The sequence below is a fragment of the Pleurodeles waltl genome, chromosome 4_1 (assembly GCF_031143425.1).
Source record: "Pleurodeles waltl isolate 20211129_DDA chromosome 4_1, aPleWal1.hap1.20221129, whole genome shotgun sequence".
NCBI classification, from domain to species: domain Eukaryota; kingdom Metazoa; phylum Chordata; class Amphibia; order Caudata; family Salamandridae; genus Pleurodeles; species Pleurodeles waltl.
In genome coordinates this window covers 870,911,354-870,933,832 of record NC_090442.1, presented here as the reverse complement: position 1 = coordinate 870,933,832, position 22,479 = coordinate 870,911,354, and the positions used below count along the sequence as shown (strand labels likewise).

The 22,479-nt window shown below is 43.0% G+C and overlaps 1 protein-coding gene across 2 annotated transcripts in view; it reads right to left on the bottom strand.

The window, feature by feature from the left end:
• LRRIQ1 (leucine rich repeats and IQ motif containing 1) overlaps positions 1 to 22,479 on the bottom strand; it is a 1,566,481-nt gene that overhangs the window by 1,448,216 nt on the left and 95,786 nt on the right. For both annotated transcript variants that reach the window (XM_069229624.1, XM_069229625.1), the window contains exon 4: positions 20,797 to 20,926. In XM_069229624.1, the coding sequence (XP_069085725.1) occupies positions 20,797 to 20,926 (130 nt within the window). The remainder of the gene's footprint in view (positions 1 to 20,796; positions 20,927 to 22,479) is intronic.

Below are 22,479 nucleotides of genomic sequence, written 5' to 3'. Positions count from 1 at the left end.
CCCTCACTAAGGACCCCACCAGCGCCAAGACCAACCTACAAGAGGGTATGAAGGACGTCGCAGATTGGATGAGGCTCAGCCGCCTAAAGCTGAACTCTGAAAAAACGGAAGTCCTCATCCTCGGCAACACCCCGTCCGCCTGGGACGACTCCTGGTGGCCCACGGCCCTCGGCACCGCACCGGCCCCCGCAGACCACGCCCACAACCTCGGCTTCATCTTGGACCCTCTTCTCACCATGACCAAGCAAGTCAACGCCGTGTCCTCCACCTGCTTCCTCACCCTCCGCATGCTCCGCAAGATCTTCCGCTGGATCCCCGCCGACACTAGAAAAACCGTGACCCACGCCCTCGTCACGAGCCGCCTGGACTACGGCAACACCCTCTATGCTGGGACCACAGCCAAACTCCCAAATCGCCTGCAACGCATTCAAAACGCCTCGGCCCGCCTCATCCTCGACGTACCCCGCAACAGCCACATCTCCGCACACTTGAGACACCTGCATTGGCTCCCAGTCAGCAAAAGGATTACCTTTCGACTTCTCACCCACGCACACAAAGCCCTCCACGACAAGGGACCGGAATACCTCAACCGACGCCTCAGCTTCTACGTCCCCACCCGCCTCCTCCGTTCCTCTGGCCTCGCACTCGCTTCCGCCCCTCGCATCCGCCGCTCCACGGCGGGTGGGAGATCTTTCTCCTTCCTGGCGGCAAGGACCTGGAACTCCCTCTCCACCAGCCTCAGGACCACCCAGGACCACTCCGCTTTCCGGAGACTCCTAAAGACCTGGCTTTTCGAGCAGCAGTAACCCCCTCTTTCCCCTAGCGCCTTGAGACCCGCACGGGTGAGTAGCGTGCTTTATAAATGTTAATGATTTGATTTGATTTGATATCAAAAGATGTCTAAAATTCTACACACAAAGAACTAGCAGCTTTTGTAAAGCTGATCAATTGTTTGTAGGCTATGGTCAGCTCAGAAAGGGTACCCTGTTACCAAACAGTCTATAGCGTGGTGGATAGCCACCGCTATACAATTTTGTCACCAGCTAGAAGGGAAATCACTAACAGCCAACGCCAAGGCTCATTCCACCAGAGCTGTATCTACCTCCACAGCTCTCTTCGTAGGAGTGCCTCTACAATAGATTTGCAGAGCGGCAACGTGGACTAGCAGCCACACCTTAACTCAGCATTACTGCCTAGATGCCGCAGACAGAATGGACGCAGTGGTAGGACACTCCGTTTTGCGTCATTTATTTGCATAAGGTGAGTCAATATTTCTTTATTCACCATCCTCTAATATTCGTGTATACATATATAAGGCCCTTTCAGGGCTAGAGTGACGCATGAATTATGCAAAAAAACAAAGGAGAACTCTGGGAAGGTCCCAACTTTAGGTGGAGAGCTGCTCTAGTAAGGAGCACCCTGCAACACCAGCGACACTCTAGATTTGCTCACCTCAAATGTCTGTTCATCTAGCAAAGTTTTTAAGCATAGGATCAGCACAGTGCTATCCTCGCCGAGCTAGATAGTGACAAAGTCTTTTGCCATTTGTACAGCAAAATCTTTAAGCATAGGATTACTGTACAAATGGCAAAATACTTTGGCACTATCTAGCTCAGCGAGGATAGCACTGTGCTGATCCTATGCTTAAAAACTTTGCTAGATAAGCAGACATTTGAGGTGAGCACATGTAGAGTGTCGCTGGTGTTGCAGAGTGCTCCTTACTAGAGCTGCTCTCCACCTAAAATTGAGAACTTCCCAGAGTTCTCCTTTGTTTTTAATATATATATATATATATATATATATATATATATATATATATATATATATATATATATACACATACATACATATATATATATATAAAAAGAAATACATATAGTTATTGATTTCTTATGTTTAATGCTAATTATTCTGATTCAAACATGTGAATCTATGAAAGATACCCCAATACCGGAGAAGAAAATAAGTTATTTACCTGTAACTGTGGTTCTCCAGTATTGGTATCTTTCATAGATTCACAAGGGACCCAACCCTCCTCCCCATAGAGGCTCACCTCATGTTTTCCTTCCTTTGTACTTCATTTGTGCTAGAAAATCTGTGAGACTGGAGCCTCTATGCTGAGGGTTCAAAGGGACCCAACCCTCCTCCCCATAGAGGCTCACCTCATGTTTTCCTTCCTTTGTACTTCACTTGTGCTAGAAAATCTAAGAGACTGGAGCCTCTATGCTGAGGGTTCTAAAGGGTGGTCTCGCCTGATTGGCTGGACTATGGGTCTTTTATAATGGAGCTGACAAGCTGTTAAAGCAAATGTATTTTTCCATTGAGTTCAATGTTAAAAATGTAATCTACTGCTTTCTATTTACCGTGGGACTCCCACTTCGACGACAGGGAATGATTCAAGCATGCGAATCTATGAAAGATGCCAATACTGGAGAACCACAGGTAAGCAACTTATTTTATTATACCTTTTCAACATGCTGAACAGCAGCCACAATGCCCTACAACATATCTTACAGACATTGGCAAAGCCAATAGTTCTAGCTAAATACACTCTTTCTGCTCTTCTGTCTCACGTTCATTGACCACTTCCTGAACAAACTACCTATCCCTCTCTATCTTCCTTCCTATATATTCTGTGCAGCTCTCACCCCTATCTATTCACCATGCCACATAATTCCACTACACAAATACACTCTACACCGCACAATTCCACCCCACACAATTCCGCAACTAACAATTTCAATACACCCCCACATAATTCCACTCCACACCACATGCATCAACTACACTCCAAACCAAAACACATAGATAAAAGGCATTGTCATTTACAACACCAATAGTTCGAACTCTCACAAATGTGAGACCTATTGCATTGCAAATGTCTGTTATCTACTGCATGACCCTGCCTTGTAAAAGCAGATCAGCATGCATTAAGCAATTTTGTTAAAGGCGGCGGCTACATTTCACAGTTCTGTTTTTAGTTCTTGCCTACACCTAGACAAGCCAAACAGTCTCCATATACACTGTGTTGCCTTTGATAGGCCCTCTGGTTGGATGGCATTGTTGACTACCTCACTTCACCAATCCTGATTCAATGGCTTTCCTCTCTATGCTTATGTTCATCCTGCCCAGGTTCATTGAGGTCTTGCAGTGTTTACACCAAGTGAGTTGTATCCTTCTACTACACACTTGAGGTGACTTTTTTTCCTTTTGCTTTATGCATTCCATGGGAGTCTGTGTATTTCTTTACTCTCTCCTTTTCTTATTCCCTGCACACTCTTTCTTCACTGCCCTTGCTCATTTTGTACTTTTAAAATTTTTTCTTTTTTTCTTTTCACGTCTTATGAGGGCCCAGTGGCTGCAAAGTTCTGCTGGGACGATCATGTTTCCACTTTTTACTCCCCTGCTGCCCGCCCTGCTTTTCCCATCCAAGGTTGAACCTTTTTTGACTCGACAGCTGGAAAGTGATGCTGGGTCATATTTCACCCTTTAGATATCTTGTTTCATTTTATACGAGTCTAATATGGCCATTTACTGTCTTAGGTGGGTATATTAAAAAACATGTCCACCTGCATTACGATTATTGCATGTGCTGGTGTCATCAAGCATGCACCCCAGAAGCTATTTTGGAAAGAGCCTTCTTTACTGGAAAACACATTTCAAGGTAATGAGCCATCCATGTGCATGTGTTGTGACGCATAAGTACACATGAAGTTGAAATAAAAAAAGCATTGGCAAACCCAATAACTCAGTATTTCAGTATTACTCTTCAGTGATCATACAGCAGGTGCGGAGGTGGCTGTTATGGAACCCAGGTCTTTATCCCCACCCACCAATCCTTTCCTCCTTAGGTCGCTTCCTAGATCTAAGTTCCAAACGTCATTCCCAGCAGACTCGAATGTGTAACGGTGATAATAAACTGAAGTAGAACTTACCTCTGGTGTGAAAATACTTCTATTACATTTCAAGCAGGCAAAAAGGACGAAGAATTACAAAGATTTATTATGGACAGTCTCCTGTGTTACAAGGATAGTTTGGCACACTATCAGCTTGCACAATAAGTGGCCTTCGCCTTATGTAACTTTTGCCTTCACAAGCTTCTTTCCCCAAGTGGCATTGCCGCTCTGCCACCGTGATATCTACACAGCTGCTATGCAGTATGGCCTCAGATATACAAGGGTAACGAGATCTCCGTGCCTCTCACTGTAAATTTCACCAGAATGCCTACCACCTTATTTGAACTATGTGCACACCCTCTTGTGTCTGTGGCCTTCGCTGAAAACAAATCCAAAGTCCGGCTATGCCCATGCCTTCAAGCAACAGAGGCCACACCGACACTAGAACTCTCCTCAGCAGCCATTGTTAAAAAATGTGAAGGCCTTTCATACCTTATAAATCCCAATCAGAACAGAAGCTTCTTGCCATTGAACTTATTTGTAGCAGCAACCTGCATCTATAAAAAAACTAGTGTTCCTCGACAAATCATTTGCTAAGCTCCATACGCCGCTCTTTCCATTGCTCCTTATCAACACTGTCAGTAACATGCCTTCATAGAAAGAGGACCAATATCCAAAAGAGGAACTATTCTGTTGTTTTGCTCCAACCATTCTGCTTTAAATGTGGCATTTCGATATTTACCTAGCCAAAATTGTTTTCAATAAATTGAAGTCACACCTTCTCACCTAAGTGTATAAATCATAATATAAACTACTCTGGAGCTCTATTGGTTGATTTAATTGTTTCCTACTCTCAGCACCACTGCAAAACTTTAACATGGCCGCAGCTAGCATGTCATATCCACCACAATTTCTAAATGAAGAGGGTGAACCTGCCCTCCCCTGGAAACAGTGGAAAAACAATTTAAGTCCTAAATAATTGCTTAAGGACTAGAAAAAAAAATCCACCATTAAGGAAACATATTGCTGCACAACCTGGGAATAGAAGGACGAAAATATACAAAAATTTAACTCAACAAGAAGGGGAAGAAGACTGATGACTCAAACACAATTGGATGTGTGTCATATTGCCTTTGATAAACTTCAACAACATTTTGGGAAACAAATTAATGTGGTATTGAAGAGAGATACATTCTTTATGAGAGTTCAAGACAAGGCAGAAAAAGTCACTTCTTATATCGCAGCTCGCAAAGGATTATTGAACACTTGTGAAGTTGGCACTTTGGCGGACATATTAATCAGGTACCAGTTAGTAAGGTGTATGAACAATCCTACAGTACAGAAAAAATTATTGGCAGAAAACCCGGACCTAAAACAATCCATTGACATTGCAGTGGGACTCGAACACGCAGCAGAATGCATTGAAGAAATGAAGAATAATACAGACTTACAACAAACTACTAAAGAAGTTAACATGATTAAAAAACAAGGTATTCCTACAAGGAGCAGAATGGAAGAATCTATAAAACCACATGTCACTAAAGAAAGGTTGAAATGTTATTGTTGCGGAAATATAGGGCACCTGACAAATAGTCTGCATTGTCAAGCCCTCAGTTCCACGTGCAGAAAATGCAGAAAAAAGGGGATTTTATTTTATTCCAGAGCATGAAAAGAGTTACAAAATATGCAAGTACAGGTGATAAAACCGAACATACAAGAAGAGAAGAAACTTGTGTTCCAAGTAAAGGAGAAAGGAGAAGATGCAAAATGTCTGTCCTTTGAGATTACTTTACACAATGAACCCATTACTGTATTTGTTGACTCTTGTTCCCCATATACATTATTGAACAAAATGACTTTTGAGATGATATTTCCAAGTAGTTATGAATTGTTGGAAAAAACAGACATCAAACCTGAGGGTTATAATGGAGATTTGATTCCACTTAAGGGAATAATAAGAATGCATATTTGTTTAAAAGACAGGAGGAAAGGTGTATGTGATGGGAAAAAGGGTCAAATCTGCTTGGGTGGAAGCATCAGAAAGAACTAGGAATGAAGCTAGACCCAAACAGATCGGAACCAGTGTTTGTGAACCCCACCATGTGTGGAGAAGATGTTTAGCGGGATTTTTCTGATTTCGTTTCTGATAAATTAGGGCTAATAAAGTATTACCAACACCACATTCACCACAGACCCAAAAGGTACCCAGGGAGTACATAAAAGGTAGACCAATACCCTTATTGCTGCATGCACCACTCAAGAAAGAACTAGAAAAACTGCTACATTTAGGTGTAATTGAACCAACTGAAAGTTCAGAATGGCTTGCCCCCATAGTAAAAGCCCAAAAATCCACTAAAGGACATATCAGGCTATGTGTTGATCTGCGTGACCTAAACTGTAATATTCGTATTGACAGACACCTGTTGCCCTGTATTCACAATGAGCTTGCCCTAATCAAAGATGCTACATTCTTTAGTGTTCTACACCCATTGGTTGCATGTCATCAAGTAGAGTTAAACCTACCATCAAGAAACCTAACGTCGTTCATCACATCCCTAGGGGCATTCCAATACAAATGCATGCCTTTTTATCCTTGTTTGCACACCCTGCCTTTCAGAGAATCATGCAGCATCTGCTACAAGACGTCCATCATACTATGTGCTTCCAAGATGATATTTTGATTCATGGCACCAATGAGAATGAACATGACTACAACCTTAGAGAAGTTTTGAAAAGACTTAGACATCTGGGCCTGATCATAAAAAAAGAAAAATGCTGCATGGGATAAAAGCAGTAGAATACCTTGGCCACATTATATCCCAAGAGTATCAAACCTAAATGTGACTTAGTGGAATCTATAAAGAAAGCCTCTGTCCCCTCTAATAAAGAAGAACTCAAATTGTTTCTAGGACTCTCAGAGTTCTACTCACAATGTATTCAGAATTTTGAAAAAATCATTGAACACATGCGAAAAACAAAGTGTCATGTGTATGGGAGGAAAAAATGTCAGCAAGCATTTGAAAATATTAAGCTGGCCATTGCTAATGTTCCACCCTTAAGAACATTTTATCCAAACAAATCCACAGAATTAACCACAGATGCCAGTAACAGGAGGCTAGGGGCAACGCTGATTCAAGTAAACAATGGGATAGAACATATGTAGCCTTTGCGACCAGAGCCTTAAAACGGAGCTGAAACCAGATACTTTGTGGTAAAAAAAGGCCTTTGCGTGTTGTGGAGAATTCCATTCAACATTAGAACAGACTATAAACCCCTGATTTTTGCATTTACTACTAAAGGGTTTGGCAAGAACAGCACCCAGAATCTCTCGGTGTATGCTAGGTAAAGACAGATATAATTTCAACATGCAGTATGTTCCGGGTTCACAAAACATAGTTGCAGATTATCGTTCATATAATCCATTTAAGAATGACATGGGAGATTTGGAAGAATCTTCTGAGGAGTTTGTTCTATTAGTAAAAATAACCCGCCTAAATCCCAATGAATGGGAACAGAGGATGGGTGAAGATGAAGAACTGGGTACTCTTCTCACTTATATCCACAATGGGTGGCCCACTAATAAGAATGAACTACAAAGCTCTATAGTAAAGTTTTGGGAAGTAAAACCTGAATTAAACAATTCAGGAAACTTCATGTGTCGCAGAGAAGAATATAATTCCCTCTCCTGGGATGAGAAAAAATTAAATAGATTTTGTTCATGAAGGTCATCTCAGGCACAGCCTGACAAAGAACAAAGTAAGTACAAGTGCAAGAGATGGGGACACATGTAAACCATGCTCTGGTTGGAGTTTTTCCTCTTATGGTTTGGGCATAAGGCCAGACTTTGTCTAATGTGATCACAATAAAATTGTAAGACCCTCATAACAACTAGTGAATAAAGAGTCCTCTGCCACTGTAGATGGACATGGGAAGGAAGTAGAAAGAGTAGTAGTGTGATAGATGTGAAAATCAGATATCACTTTAGGTAGGAAGAAAGGTGGAGTCCTCAAGCCTAACTTGTTAGCATGAAAAATGGCAAAAGGTTCTACTGCTGAAACAGCTTGAAAATCACAACCTCTCCTGGCTGAAGCGATTGTTGATGAAACTCGGAATTTCCATGTGGTTAGATGTAGCATGTATGAACGTATTACATCCTCCTGGCACAATTTGGGGTCTTGACCTTTGCTTTAATGCTGAATTGTTTCCATTTTAATGCATACCAGCATCTTGTGGATATGCGTCATGCTTCTGTTAGTATTTTTTCACAATCCAGAGGTAGGTTCAAATAGCCGTACTGTTTGACCTCTAGAGCCATGTAGCTAAATTCAATGACAGAAAGCTCAGGTGTAAATCTGTACCTGACGCCTGGTCAAAAGGTCTGGTCTGAAAGTCAACCATCTGTGATAGAAGAGAGACTGATGTAGAAGGTCCAGGTACCACCACTGTCTTTGCCAGTCTGTTGGTATTAAGATCATATTGGTCCTCAATCTCCATAGTTTCATAATTATCACTCCTATGACTGGTGTTGGACTTGGATGTCACCCCCAAACTTTTTGCCTTCACCCCCTCCTGTTGTCTGAACCAGTTTTTACGATTTTGTGCCTTTTACCACTGTTAACTAGTGATAAAGTGCTTGTGCTCTCTTCCCTAAACATGGCAAAATTGGATTATACCCACCTGGCACATTTAATATACTTGCAAGTCCCTAGTAAAGTAGTACAACATGAACCCAGGGGCTGTAAATTAAATGGTATTAGTGGGCCAGCAGCACTTATTGTGCCATCCACTTAAATAGCCTTTTTAAACACGCCTCAGGCCTGCCATTGCAGCCTGTGCCAGTTGTAAACTGCTATTTCAACCCTGCAATATGATGCTTTTGCCAGGCCTAAACCTGCAGGACATCCTTCAGGGCCTGCAGATCACGGGCCTAACTATCAAGGGCAGCAAGTGCCATATAGGGCAAGGATATGTGGTCTACTTGGAACACCAAGCAGTGGGGGAGGCAAGGTGCACCGACTATGGGAACCAATCCCTCGCCCCCGCTCCCCAGACCCAGATGGAGAGGAGAGACTTTCTAGGTCTCATCAGTAATTACAGGAGATTTGTCACGTGTATGGCACCACTGTTGCTCCCTTAACGGAGTTGGCTTAAAAAATGCTACCCAGAAAGGTGATCTGGCCATAGGTATGTCAGAACACTTTCGACACCTTAGTGACATCATGTGCACAGCCCCCTTGCTCAAGGCCCCTAACTTTGCAAAATAATTCATCATACAGAGGGATTCCTCAGAGCAAGGCCTAGCATCTGTGCTCTCAAAGCTAAATGTAGAGGGCAGAGACCAACCTGTAACCATCATTAGCAGGTATACTTTCTGGGGAAAAGAGGTGGGGTGCCAATGAAAGGGAAGCCTTTGCAGTGGCCTGGGCATTAAAGGCATTAGGACCATACCTCTCTGGGACTCACTTCCGGGTTGAGATAGACCACAGACCCCTCAGATGGCAAATGCAGATAAGTGGTGAGAATCACAAACTGTTCACATGGTCTATCTCCCAAAAGGGGATGGATTTTATGGTGGAACTTTGTCCTGGAACTGACCCCACCAATGCTAATAGTCCATGCAGGTTCTTCCACCTGAGCGATGAGATCTTCCATGAGTGCTGGTAGTTTTCCCGACTTTCATCTGGGGGTGCGGTGTACATGTTAGACTTGACATCCTTCATGTGGTATTCCCCTAAGTGTTTTGCCTACAAGCCTCCTGTTTTCCTGAATTCCTTTTTGTAGGCTTTAGGACTCAGCATACTTTACCATTGTTAACCAGTGCTAAAGTGCTTGTGCTCTCTCCTCTCCTTCAAACATGGTGAAATTAGGCTATGCCTAGTTGGCACAATCAATTTACTTGTATGGTGGAATAAAGTTGGACTCTCTGTACCCAGGGCCTGTAAATTAAATGCTACTAGTGGGTCTGCAGCACTATTTGTGACAACTACCAACAAAGCTTTTCAAAACATGTCTCACCTACTACACTTGCACGTCAAAGAAGCTGCCTCAGGACACAAGCAAAATAACTTAACACACTAGCTTTCTGTGACCCCAGACATCCTGGGACAATACCAGGGGAAGAAAGGAAATTCCAGAACCAGATTTGGGGAGGTGGGGGGGGAGAGTCTTGAGATTTCTCTCACTTCAAAACTGGCTATAAATAATGGACTCTCAGAACAACTCTTCAGTACACTACTGGACCTTTGGGTACTACAGAAGGAGGACTGGCCTGCTGCTGGAGGCCTGCCCTGCTGTCTGAGAAGGAAGATTGGGCATGCGCCCTTCATCCCACACTACCTGAAGGGACTCCAAGGGTTAGCTGACTGACCACCTGATCAGAGTTAGTGACATAAGCTCCAGAGCACTCTTTGCAACTGCCAAGCTGACCTGCTGCAACTGGACCTGACTGGACCTGTGACTGGACCTGCCTGAGCCCTGCTGGCTCCTGCAAGAGTGAGGCCGTGATCCCCAAATGGCACCTACTCTAACCATAAAGTATAAATCAAGATGTTTTGTGTGCTGCATACTTTACACATTGCCTCTAAATTAAGTCTAACTGCTTTTGTGTTGAGCTACCAGTTGGGTTAAGTACAGATTAATTTAGTGATTTTTGTGTGTTTCACCCTGACCAGAACTGTGGTTGTTGCTGGAGTAGGGTTTCACCCCCTTCAACCATTAACCCAATTTCTCACAAATAGGACTAGGGAAAAGAAGTAGATAAATGGCATTGACCAACTGATCAGAAGGGCATTTTTCCATTGTGTTCAACTCTGGTGCGCTGGAAGCAAAATTAGCATTTTTTGTTTTGTATCATGGTGTAAGGATGGAGTACCCCATTCTGTGAAAATATTTTCTATGACTTTGTTGCTCAGAACTCATTTTTGTTTTTTCTTGTGATGTTGGCTAAGGAAATCTGCTTCTTGACTATGTACCCCTTGGATATGTGGAGAGAGTCTTCTGCACATGACCAAATACCACATGGATTGTGCTTATACAGATAACTGTCTAGATCTTGATCCTCCTTGTTTATTGGCCTGAAACATGATAGTGGGTTCGTTTGAATCAGGAGATCCTTTGAGAACAGAGAAGGAAGGAAAGGTTTGAGGGCCAGGTGCACTGCCTCCAGTTCTAGTAGTCTGAAGGTATAAGTCTTCTCTCCATCTGTACCTAGTCCTTGAATCACCAGAGACTATGGTTTGGGTGTAAGCTTTCTTTTGGAATGGAACTTCGATTAACAAACTTTGACTTTTGAGCCATCATACCAGTGAGTTTATGGTCAATGTTGTCAGATAAAGGATGTCTTCCCAATTGTATCTTTTTTGACACCACTTGCCTTCAAGGTACTGCTTTATATGTCTCATGAACAGTCTTATCCTTGGTACTATGTACATGCAGGATACCATAGATCATAGGAGTGAGGTAACTTGGCAAGCTGATGATTCGTTGATATGTCTCTGCTGAATGCATTTTCTCTAAATGGATAGTACTCTTCATTCTGAAGAACACACACTTTGGTTTAAAACATCTATCTTTGCCTCTTAATATGTGAGACTTGATTTAGTATTAATGTGTCTATGTTGATTTCGAGACCAGTTGCTTTCCTTGTTGTTATTTTGTCTCATTTTGTCTTCTACTTTTTCTCCTTACTTTCTCTTTGCTCCTTCATCTCCTTTCTTTTTTTTTGCACAGTTTTTTTTATTTGTATTTTTCCTCATTCTTTCTCTCCTTTCTTTTTTTCCTTCCCTATCTTTCTCTCCTGCTTTCTTTCTCATACTTCTTATGTTCTCACTTGTCTATGTACAGTCATTATTTTTTTCGTTTTTGCTAGTCTTACTTCCTCGCCCCGCCGGGTGGAGACCGCCAGTAGACCGCACCGCAGTCAAATGACCGCGGCGGTCATTCTGACTTTCCCGCTGGGCGGGCGGGCGACCGCCAAAAGGCCGCCCGCCCGCCCAGCGGGAAAGCCCCAGCAACGATGAAGCCGGCTCCGAATGGAGCCGGCGGAGTTGCTGGTGTGTGACGGGTGCAGTGGTACCTGTCGCGATTTTCAGTGTCTGCTTTGCAGACACTGAAAATCTGAATGGGGCCCTGTTAGGGGGCCCTTGCAGTGCCCATGCCAGTGGCATGGGCACTGCAGGGGCCCCCAGGGGCCCCACGACACCCGTTCCCGCCAGCCTCTTCCTGGTGTAAACCGCCAGGAACAGGCTGGCGGGAAGGGGGTCGGAATCCCCATGGCGGCGCTGCTTGCAGCACCGCCGTGGAGGATTCCCTGAGGCAGGGGAAAACCGGCGGGAAACCGCCGGTTCCCCTTTTCTGACCGCGGCTTTACCGCCGCGGTCAGAATTGCCCCAGAAGCACCGCCAGCCTGTTGGCGGTGCTTCCTCCATCCCCGGCCCTGGCGGTCCATGACCGCCAGGGTCGGAATGAGGCCCTTAGTCTTTCAGGAGCAAACAAACAAAACTAACTCTTAGGGACTCTATATGTATATTTTTTTTAGATAGAGCTCATTTAATGATGTAAGTTACTGTAGCATTTGTTTCTGAGCCCTTTTAAAATCCCTATATTTGGCAGCAGATCATGATGGTTTTCAATGATCAGAACTAGCTCTCACTATAGAAAAGGTTGGAGCCCCCTGTTCTAGACCAACAGCCTTCAAGATCTCAGATTGTTTTTTCATCCTAAGTATTTCTTCTTTAGCATATGGCCTGAAGAGTGCTAAACCCAACAAAGGTACATTGGCAATTTTGAGTATTGTATTAGATACAAAGATGAGCGACATAGCCATGATGATCTTCTTAAAAAAAAGTCTGTGGTCATAGCTTTTTGCAGCAAACTCATCCAAGGAGAACTGTATGCTAATTGCCTGGTTAGGACCAGGGTTCTCTCCTTAAGCATCTCCATAAAGTCTTGTTGCAAATGTTTGACAAATCAGAGCAGAGGATTTCAGGCCATCCCACATTTCTCAATGGTATCTCCCTACAGAGGGCTGTAGCGCTGGCATTCTTTAAGTGCATACCATACATCTAATGTTCTGTTAAATCCAACATTTTGCTCTACTTCTCTCTCTCTCAGGTAGAGCTTCCAGAGTGAATGCATGTTTACATCTGCCATGTCTATGACTCAATCCAGCTTAAGATGAGCCTTGAGGAAATCTGGGTCTTGCTGTGGTAGTTTATACATCTCAAGAATGTCAGGTGTCATTGCCTTGACCCTTTCTGGAGCCATGGATTTCTCCTCTGGACTGTCCAATAAACTCAGAAGAGGCAAAAGCAGTTTGGGTACTGCTCTTGGTTGGCTTGTCTCTTGTAGGACTGACAAGGCTGGTTGAGGCAACTCTAAAGGTTATGTTGAGTTTTGCCGCTCTTCTGTGAGAACCTCCTGGAACGTTAACATATCATCTACTGGAGAGACAGTGGATGGAGAATAAACCAATGATGCTGGAGTGTAGGGAGCATGTGATGAATCAGAGTACGGAGATAGCGATTGCGATCAACGGGCTCTTTTCACAAACTGCATTTTTTAGTACATTTAGTAATACTAGAATAGTACTACTAACGTACTGCAAAATGATATTCCTAAACTTACATGCAAGGGTTACACCTCCACCTCTGCTATCTTTGTCTGTGTGTAGATCATCTCCACAACTGCAGTGTCCACAAGCTTCAGTGTATGCTTTAGTAGTAAATATGTGAGGAACAGCGAGGAAAGGCAGAAAATGGGGGATACTTATTCCTTCCTTAACCCCTCACCTTTTGTAGAAAGGGTAGAGTTCAAGGGAGGGTATTGGGGAGGGACATGCACCCACCCATCAAAGAGTAAGCCAAATTCCTATTCACAAACTGCACTTCTAAAGTTACTACAGCCAAAAAATACCCAAAACAGTGCCAAATGTACCCCAGCTCAGAACGGATTTCCTTATGTAAAGTATAGAGAGAACTGAAAATAAGTTATTCAAACTTGAAGACAAAAATATGGAACATATTAAGTTAAAATAATTTTTCTGAAGTTGAAAATAAAAATAAATCCCACCTAAAGTTAAAAAGAATAGGAAGAAACGCACCATATCAAGAACCTTTTCCCCAGCAATCAATGGTTATTCAACAACTGCCTCACCTCCCTCTACGGGTAACCATCATTACAATTCACTTATCTGTGCTAAAGTACAAATGTCAGCATCCAGGGACCATGGCTTCTGCTCACAAAGCTCCATGAGGATGCCCCTACAATGGCACCAATCTCTTCAGATATTTTTTATGTTTCTATGGGCATCCTCTGTCAATGAAGGCAGGCCTTTCCATGCTAATGCAATGGTCTAGCCACATTTCCACCCTCCAAAGAAGGGGCCTTGTGTCTTTCCGACATTTGGCAATATCCCTTCTGGCGATCAAAAGACAGATTCATAAATATGCCATTTTATATTTATTGCTGTCTAGGTCCATGTTAATAGAGTCATTTTGGGTTAATAAGGAGAGGCCATCCCAACATTCCAATGAAGAAAGCACACCTGCCCAAAAAGAGGCAATAAACTCTAGATTGTATGAACACGGTCATCATTTTGCATCAAATATCTTAGACAGAGCACTGAACCTACCACCACCATTTTCCACAGTCTCTCTTGGTTAAAGTGAACTCTTTGTACATCTTTAGCTGAATGACCCTAAGTTATGACGCTATAGCGGATTTCCACGGGAAGCCAGTGGCTCCCTCCAATCATCTCCAGAGAGTGGGCCTAAATCTTTTTCCACATGCCTCTCTCAGGTCACCAAAGGAGTCATGGGTATGATTTAACATTGATGTATAAACCTACAAGATCTTGTGGTCTTGTAATTCACCTGTTAAAACCTTAGCTTTCATCGGACTAGCATCAAGGAGCGTCATCAAGCCTGTCACATAAGGCATAGGTGCATGGCTGAGCTGTAAATACAAGAAGAATTGACTGAGATGAAGGTCATATTCCTCTTACAAAGCAGGGAATAACTTCCAAGTCATACCAGATAAAACATCAACCATCATGGATGTGCAGAATACCTCCCATTGTTGGAAACACTGTAAGTCTGACACGTGATGGAGTCATGGTCCTGCCCACAGCAGAGTCTCCTTAGTAAGCTTCTACTTTCAACCCAAGGCCTTATTCGAGTAATTTCAAATGTGCAACTCCCCTTTGGTGTCTAGTGGAAGAGGAAATTTAGTCGACCCCTCCACATAAAAGATGAAGCATCTGAACTCCCTGTATTGTCCAGTTTTCAGACAAAAAGACTGGGTCTCCCTGTGCGGCATACCACGACTTGTTAAGGATTACTAGGTGTGCTGCTCTTTAAACTGGTGTAATATCAGTCACAAGGTCTTGGGGTAGTTGGGGAAGGGAAATAATCACCAACTGGGAACAGGGATGATTTCACTCTTTTAATGTGGAATACCGAGAACCTTCCAAAAATTTATAGGATCAGTAGTACTCCTGAGACAGACCACACCAGATTGAGTCAAAAATTTCACATCATCATTAGCCTGAAGAGCCAGCCTCTCCGGTACACCCGATGCCCAGTCAAATCCTTTCACCTAGATTTCCACCCTAATTCGTTCAGCCAGTGTCTTGATCACCACTGAGAAGAGCAGAGGGGATAGCAGGCAGCCTTGTCTTATACTGTGCTACACTGTAAAAAAAAAAAAAAATCGAAAGCTTCCCCCAACCTGGCATACGCCATCAAATCAGTGTAGAACAATTGCACATAGTTACTAAATTTCGGTCCAAAATTCAACTTTTCCAGCAGGGCAAACAAATACTTCCACCCAACCGAGTCAAAGGCCTTCTCAAAGTCGGCCGGAATGACTGCCATTAGGACCTATAATGAACCTGCAAGGGCAAGTGTGTTGTGAACTCGCCTAATATTATGTCTGGTGGCTTGATTAGGTATAAATCAGGATTGATCCAGCCAGACCAAAAACCCAATCATTCTTGATAGGCAGCCAGTGCCACCTTTTGTTATTAGCTTTATCTCTACATTGAGAAGAGATCTGGGGGTGGTACAATGCATTGCAGTCAGGAGCTTAGCCACATTTATGAATGACTACTATCTGCCATATCATATTTAATGACAATCTTCCCTTCTCTAATGATTCCAAGATTACCCCTAGCAGCGGATCAATAAGTCTGGACAGTGAGTTTGAATTATTCCATTGAGAATCCATTTGGGCGAAGGATCTCCCCAACTGTAATTGGTGTAGGGCTGCACCAAGCTCTTCTTCTGTAATGTCCTTCTCCACCAGGTCCCTCACCTATATCCCCAGTTATCTCCCAAGAAGGTCTCTATTAAAAAAAATCGGTCAAATCATTTCTATCTGGTGGAGCAGCCTGTGAGCACAAAGCTGAATAATAAGCCACAAATACAAAGGCTATATTAAGGTCTGCCTCCTGGCCTCACACCACCATCAGTTCTACAAGCCACGGGGTATCCCCTTACCGCATTACTGCACAGCCAATGGAGGGTTTTGCTGACCTTGTTACCTCATTGACATATCCTACTCTGGGTAGCAAGTCACCTTCACTTTAAAATGATTAATATTTTAAACTTTTAAAAATAATGTAACATTATTTCCTACATAATTTTAAGTCTCTACCTTCATTATTTGGGAGAGTGTTTCTGTAGCAGTAGTTGCTCATGTGTGGTGCTGAATCCACTACTGCTTCTTTTCGGTAGTAGTAACTTTATTATTTATTTATCTGTTGAGTTTATGCAGTGCAATTCATACGTTAGTAAAACGTAGCCCAGCGTTTTATTAACACATAATTCACTGGGAGGGAAAAAGGCTGGAAATGGGTATATCGTATGAATTTTGGTATTCATCAGATAGGTTTTTTTAAAACTAGGGAAGTCACATGTGATGTCAGGTGAAGTGGTATGTTGTTCCAGGCCTTCAGAATGATCACAGAAAATAGACAGCATTCCCAATTGTTGCTTTTTTAAAATTTAGCAATAATGAATAGGTATTTCAAATGATTCTCAGCAGACATATGCATGTGGTCACAAGTGTGTTTATATGTGGCCTAAAGGTAAGCCTTGAGTCAAGGATGACTCCCAGGATTTTTGTAGACGGTACTGGTCATGCAGAGGTACTAACTTTGCTAACATACATGAGTAGAAAAGGATTGTTAGAAAGTGAATTTTTAGTAAGGCCAGGTAGGTGCCAACACTTAGTAATAGGCCAAAGTCTTGCATAAGGTCCAGTCAAGTTCTCAATAAATTAATCCTTGCTCAACCCTTGGTTGCTTGGCCCACAAACAGCTCAACTTAGGAGACAAGTGTGTAAAACATTTAATATCAACAAAACAGTACGGAAGTAAAACACAAAGCATAATAAAAATACAACACCAATTTATAAAAATAGGAAATGTAGGGAACGGGAGATATACATTTTTTAAAGATTAAATGTAAAAATTAGCTTTTTAGTGTCTAAAAGCAAAACGCTCTAACCACGGACATCTGGTTGCACTTCACTGGGGCAAAGTCAAAGTTTGAGTCAACTACGATGGAGCCCAAGTCAGAAGCACTGAACGGTAGGCCTCGGTCAAAATGTAATCTTCAGACTTAGCCTTTTTTCTAGAGCTTTTTCTCTAGTTGTCGAGTGAGGCTCCTTTTCAGGCCAGCTTGCAATGTGACGTCTTCGGCTTGGTCCAACGTGATGTCCCGGTCAACTCTTAGAAGACTCGTCGATGGGGAAAAGCCCTGGAGCTTCAGTGGGACGAACCTGAAATTCAGGCCAGCTCGCCGTTTGATGTTGAGTCAGTCTTCCTTGTGGAGCTGTTTTTTTTTTTTTTTTTTAACAAAGTTGCTCCAAACTCATGGAACTTCATCCAGAAGTCCTGTTTTGGGTCTTCCAGTGTCAATAAACTTGTTCTAAGATTCCAGAAGCTCTGAGTTGCTCTATGGGAGTTGGGAATACAATTCCCAGAATGCACCTGGTCAGAATCCTCAAAAGGAAACTGGACACTGGTCAGCTGGGCTCTTCTTGCAAGACTTGATGCGAGGAACTCTTGGTAGCTCGTACCTGCTGCTTACAAGGAGTCCACTCCTGGCTCTTCAGAGCGAAGGCAAAATCCTTTTTGTGGTGAAGCCCAGAGTGTGCAGCTGGTGCAGTCCTTGTGGGTGCAATCCTTTAGGTGCAGACCAGAGTTCAGCAAGGCAGTCCTTGTTCAGTCTTTCTTCCTGCAGGGATCTGAGTTGCTGGGCAGCTCTTCCATATTTATCCATGCTCTTGGGTTGGCAAGAGGGGGGCACCCTGACCCATGGGGTGCGCAATGCCACCCTGTGGGGTGACCACTTTCTGCAAAGTGTGGCAAAAATCAATGGCAGAAAGTGAAATTCTTTAAAAATCCAAGATGGAGAAAATCACTCGTGAGAGGATAAATCTAGCTGAGCACACCCACTGGTGTGGCTATGTTTCCCTAACACACCCCCTTTGGCCCCTCTCCTAATCTAATTACTGGGACTTCCATTTGGCTGGGGGAGCAGGAAATGGGGGAAGTTTGGTTTCTGTCCCAAGTGGCTTTCCCTCCTTTGAAGACCAGTTTGACCACCCTACCTCTTTACTACTCTGCCATCTGCTACAGCAGTTCTCCCGCCAGATGCTTCCTTTGTTTCAGCCTAGGCTACTTCACACCTCATTAAGATAGCTTGCTTCAGGTTGCCAGAGGCTGACCAATCAGGAAAGGTCGCAACAGGGCTGATTTTGGTAACTTTCAGAAAGAGTTCTAAAACTCCTTCCCTGTAATAGGTATAATAAATCCAACTTCTGCAAGTTCTAACTATTATTTGATATCAAACATGACATATTTAGCTCTTTGTCAGCGAAGATGAGACTATTATTTTAAAAGAAAGCCATCCAATGTTAACTTATGGAGCTAATGCACTACAATGGGGAAATCAAATATTGCAGTTTTTTCCCTCACCAAGGCTTATAAAACATCTATTATAATGTCCCTGCTTACATTTACACTGCACCGAACCCTTAGGTCACCTAGGGCAGACTTTAGGGGTGACAGATGTAAAAATAAGTTAGTTTGAGACTAAGGAAGCACTTTTAATTCTAAAGACGAATTTGTGGTTATTTCAATTTTAAAAAACCAGCAAGGCAAGCATGCCTTTAAAATGACACCAGACACCGCAGCAGTGCACCCATGGGTACCGTAAAGTCCCTGGGGTGCATAGACCTACATGCCCTACCATATGCTAGGGACTGACAGGTAGGTTGTCAGAGCCAATTATAATTATGCCTAATTTTCATATAAATTTTAAACAGAGCACTTGCCCTGGGACTGGTTGGCAGTAGTCAATGCATAGTCAGAGTCTGTAACCACTGCCGCCACCACTCTCACAAGGATTGATTACCAAAAATCGAATTCCTTCAGTTTTCTTTCCCCGTTGAGTGTGAGAAAGTTGTTTCTCAATCAATTTTATGTCTGACAAACAGTTTGTAAATCAGAGTAAATCAGCATCGCCAGGAAGGTGACGTAAAGATTAAACAACATTGGACTCGTTGCAGAGCCAAACCCCTACAAAGATAGTTTTTGCAAGGAAGCATACATTTCTTTACACTTGTCAATTTGATTCCACTAGATTTTAGGGGGGAGGGGTTTACACTTTTAAGTTACTTTACACTTGTAAAATGGTGCATAGCCCAAAGCAGTGAAGTCACATAAATCTGCGAATCAACTTACAGGTGTAAATTTACTCATGTGTAAGTTGGCCTTCGTTAATAGGCCCCTAAGTCTTTTACTGGCTTTGGCTGCAAAAGAGGCTTCCACTTTCTCAATGGAGACATGGAGGTTACTATGGAAGTATTTTTTGGTGATGAGAGAACCACAGGAGTTAGAGGTGTCTGAACCAGATCCTCAAATGGTATAATCGGGCCTCAGTGGACACTGCATAAGAGGGGCTGAATCTGTAAAAGCAACCATTCTTGAACGATCCAAAGGAGTAAAAGTAGTTTCTACTCTTTGCCTCTTATTTGTCCCGGTTACAGCAGAAACCTTGTTAGATGTCAAGGATTGTCCAGACTGAATGAAGACAGTGATTGGACATTTAAAGGCACTTGAGAGGCTGACAAAGAAACCTGTGACCTCTTTAACATTGATGGAGTGAGTGTCAATGGCAATCTAGATATCTTTGGCATTGACGATGAATATGTTGATATTGATGTGGAGTCTCTAGCGGTTGACAGTGAGTGGATTGATATTGATCTGCAGTGATGTGTTGTCATAGATAGCAAAGGGTTCTAGTGACCAACGATCTTGAGTATTTCAACATTGACAATCTGAATTATGTCTGTATTGAGGTTGAGTAGCCGCTGAACTATGCTTTGAAGATGAACATGTCAGAGGAGAGCGTCTCAACAGCGACATCATAGGTTTCGTCATTAAAGTTCTAGAACATACAGAATGGTGCTAGTGTGTGTATATTTTTATGCAGTTCTGTTTTCTGGAATATGTGTGTATTTTTTGTAAAGAAAATCACATTAAACTAATCAAATATAACCTCTTATTTATCAGTATTTACATGTGCTGCATTGTTTACCAGTATATTTTTGTAAAGTATTTATAAAAAGAGTTATGGGATCCTGCACGAAGACAGTGATCACAACTAAAAGTGAAGATGCTACAACGCAAAACTTTAATGTTGATAATGCATTGGGACACGAAAATCTAGGCTACTGAAATCCGCATTATGAAATTCGCAACTTCTGAAAGGATGGGCTATTAAACCTAGGTTATACAACTCAATCACAAACAGAAAAACAGTCTGCAGCGATTATTATATGGACCAGTATTGCCTAGGTATTACTGTACGAATAATGACAATATAGTTACCCAGTGTGTTTGACTCAGGAAATTCAGAAATAGCAAAGTCATTATCTTGGGGGAAGTTGATAACACACGGATCAGAGGAAAATGACAGCTGCAAATCAGTATTATCTTCTTTCTCTATTTCAGCCAATATCTAAAATAAAGGACAGAAAACACAAGAGTAATGCATTAAAGAGGTTGTACTTTGTTTTTATTTTATGTCACATTTGTTTTGGCCTCAGATGCTGTGAATAAGTAAAACATGCAGTACTTAAGAGGAAAGGGATAGATTGTGTAAATGATTAATGATAGGAGGTATATGGGGAAAAAAACAGGCAGCGAAACTGTTAGAAATTAGGTCTTTGGTTGGTCGTCAAGTTACCTCATGTCCAAGCAAGGACCCTCACTCTAGTCAGGGTAATGGAGAATCACACTCGGTTAACCCCCCGCTAACCCACTTGGTAGCGTGGCACGATCAGGCAGGCTTAACTTCAGAAGCAATGTGTAAAGTATTTGTACCAACACACACACACACAGTAACTCAGTGAAAACACTACAAAATGACAACACAGGTTTAGAAAAATAGGTAATATTTATCTAAACAAAACAAGACCAAAATGACAAAAATCCAACATACACAAGTCAAGTTATGAATTTTCAAAGAATAAGAGTCTTAAATCCTTTAGAAAACAGCAAGAACGTTGTTAGCGTACAGAAGTACCTGGGTAGTGTCAAAATAACACCGCACAGGCGGGTGTGCATCAGAAAAGGCCTGCGCTGCGTTGATTTCTCACTCGCAAGCAAGACCGTGCGTCGTTCCTCCTCCATTCGGGTTGGCGTGCGTCGTTTCTCCTCTCCCGCAAGAGAGCGATGAGTCTATCCGGGTCTGGGCAGGCTTTGAGTTGTTTTTCCGTACCCAGTGATGTTGCGTTGAAAATCCAGTCGTATGGTATCACAAAACTGCGCTGCGTGGGGTTTGCATCTTTATCAGCCTCCATTAGCAGGTGTTCCGCATCGTTTCTCCAGCTGCGTTGCGTCGATCTTCCAGCCGCGATGCAGGTGGAGTGTTTAACAGCCGCGTCACGGAAGGTGTGTCGAAAATTTCCCCGCACAGTGATCTGTGCGTTGATTTTCAGTCTTTGTCTGCCAGCTTCACCTTTCAAAGGCACACGAACTGGATAGGGCACCACTTGGCAGGGCAGGAGTCTCAGCAGAGAGTTCAGGTGCTGGCAAAGGAAGTCTTTGATGGCCCTGAGACTTCAACCACAGGAGGCAAGCTCAGTTCAAGCCCTAGGAGATTCTTCACAAGCAGGAATGCACAACAAAGTCCCGTCTTTGTACCCTTTCACAGGCAGAACCAGCAACTGCAGGATAGCTCCAAAAAGCACAGTCACAGGCTGGGCAGCACTTCTCCTCAGCTCTTCTCCTTAGCAGAGGTTCCACTTGATTCCAGAAGTGATCTAATTACGAGGGGTTTGGATGCTCTTCTTACACCCCTTTCTGCCTTTGAAGTAGTAGGAAAGTCTCTCTTGTTTGTGAGATCCTGCCTTGCCCAGGCCAGGCTCCAGACACACATTAGGAGGTTGGAGACTGCATTGTGTGAGGGCAGGCACAGCCCTTTCAAGTGACCAGTCCTTCCCTCCCTCCTAGCACAGATGGCTCATCAGGATATGCAGGCTACACCCCAGCTCCCTTTGTGTCACTGTC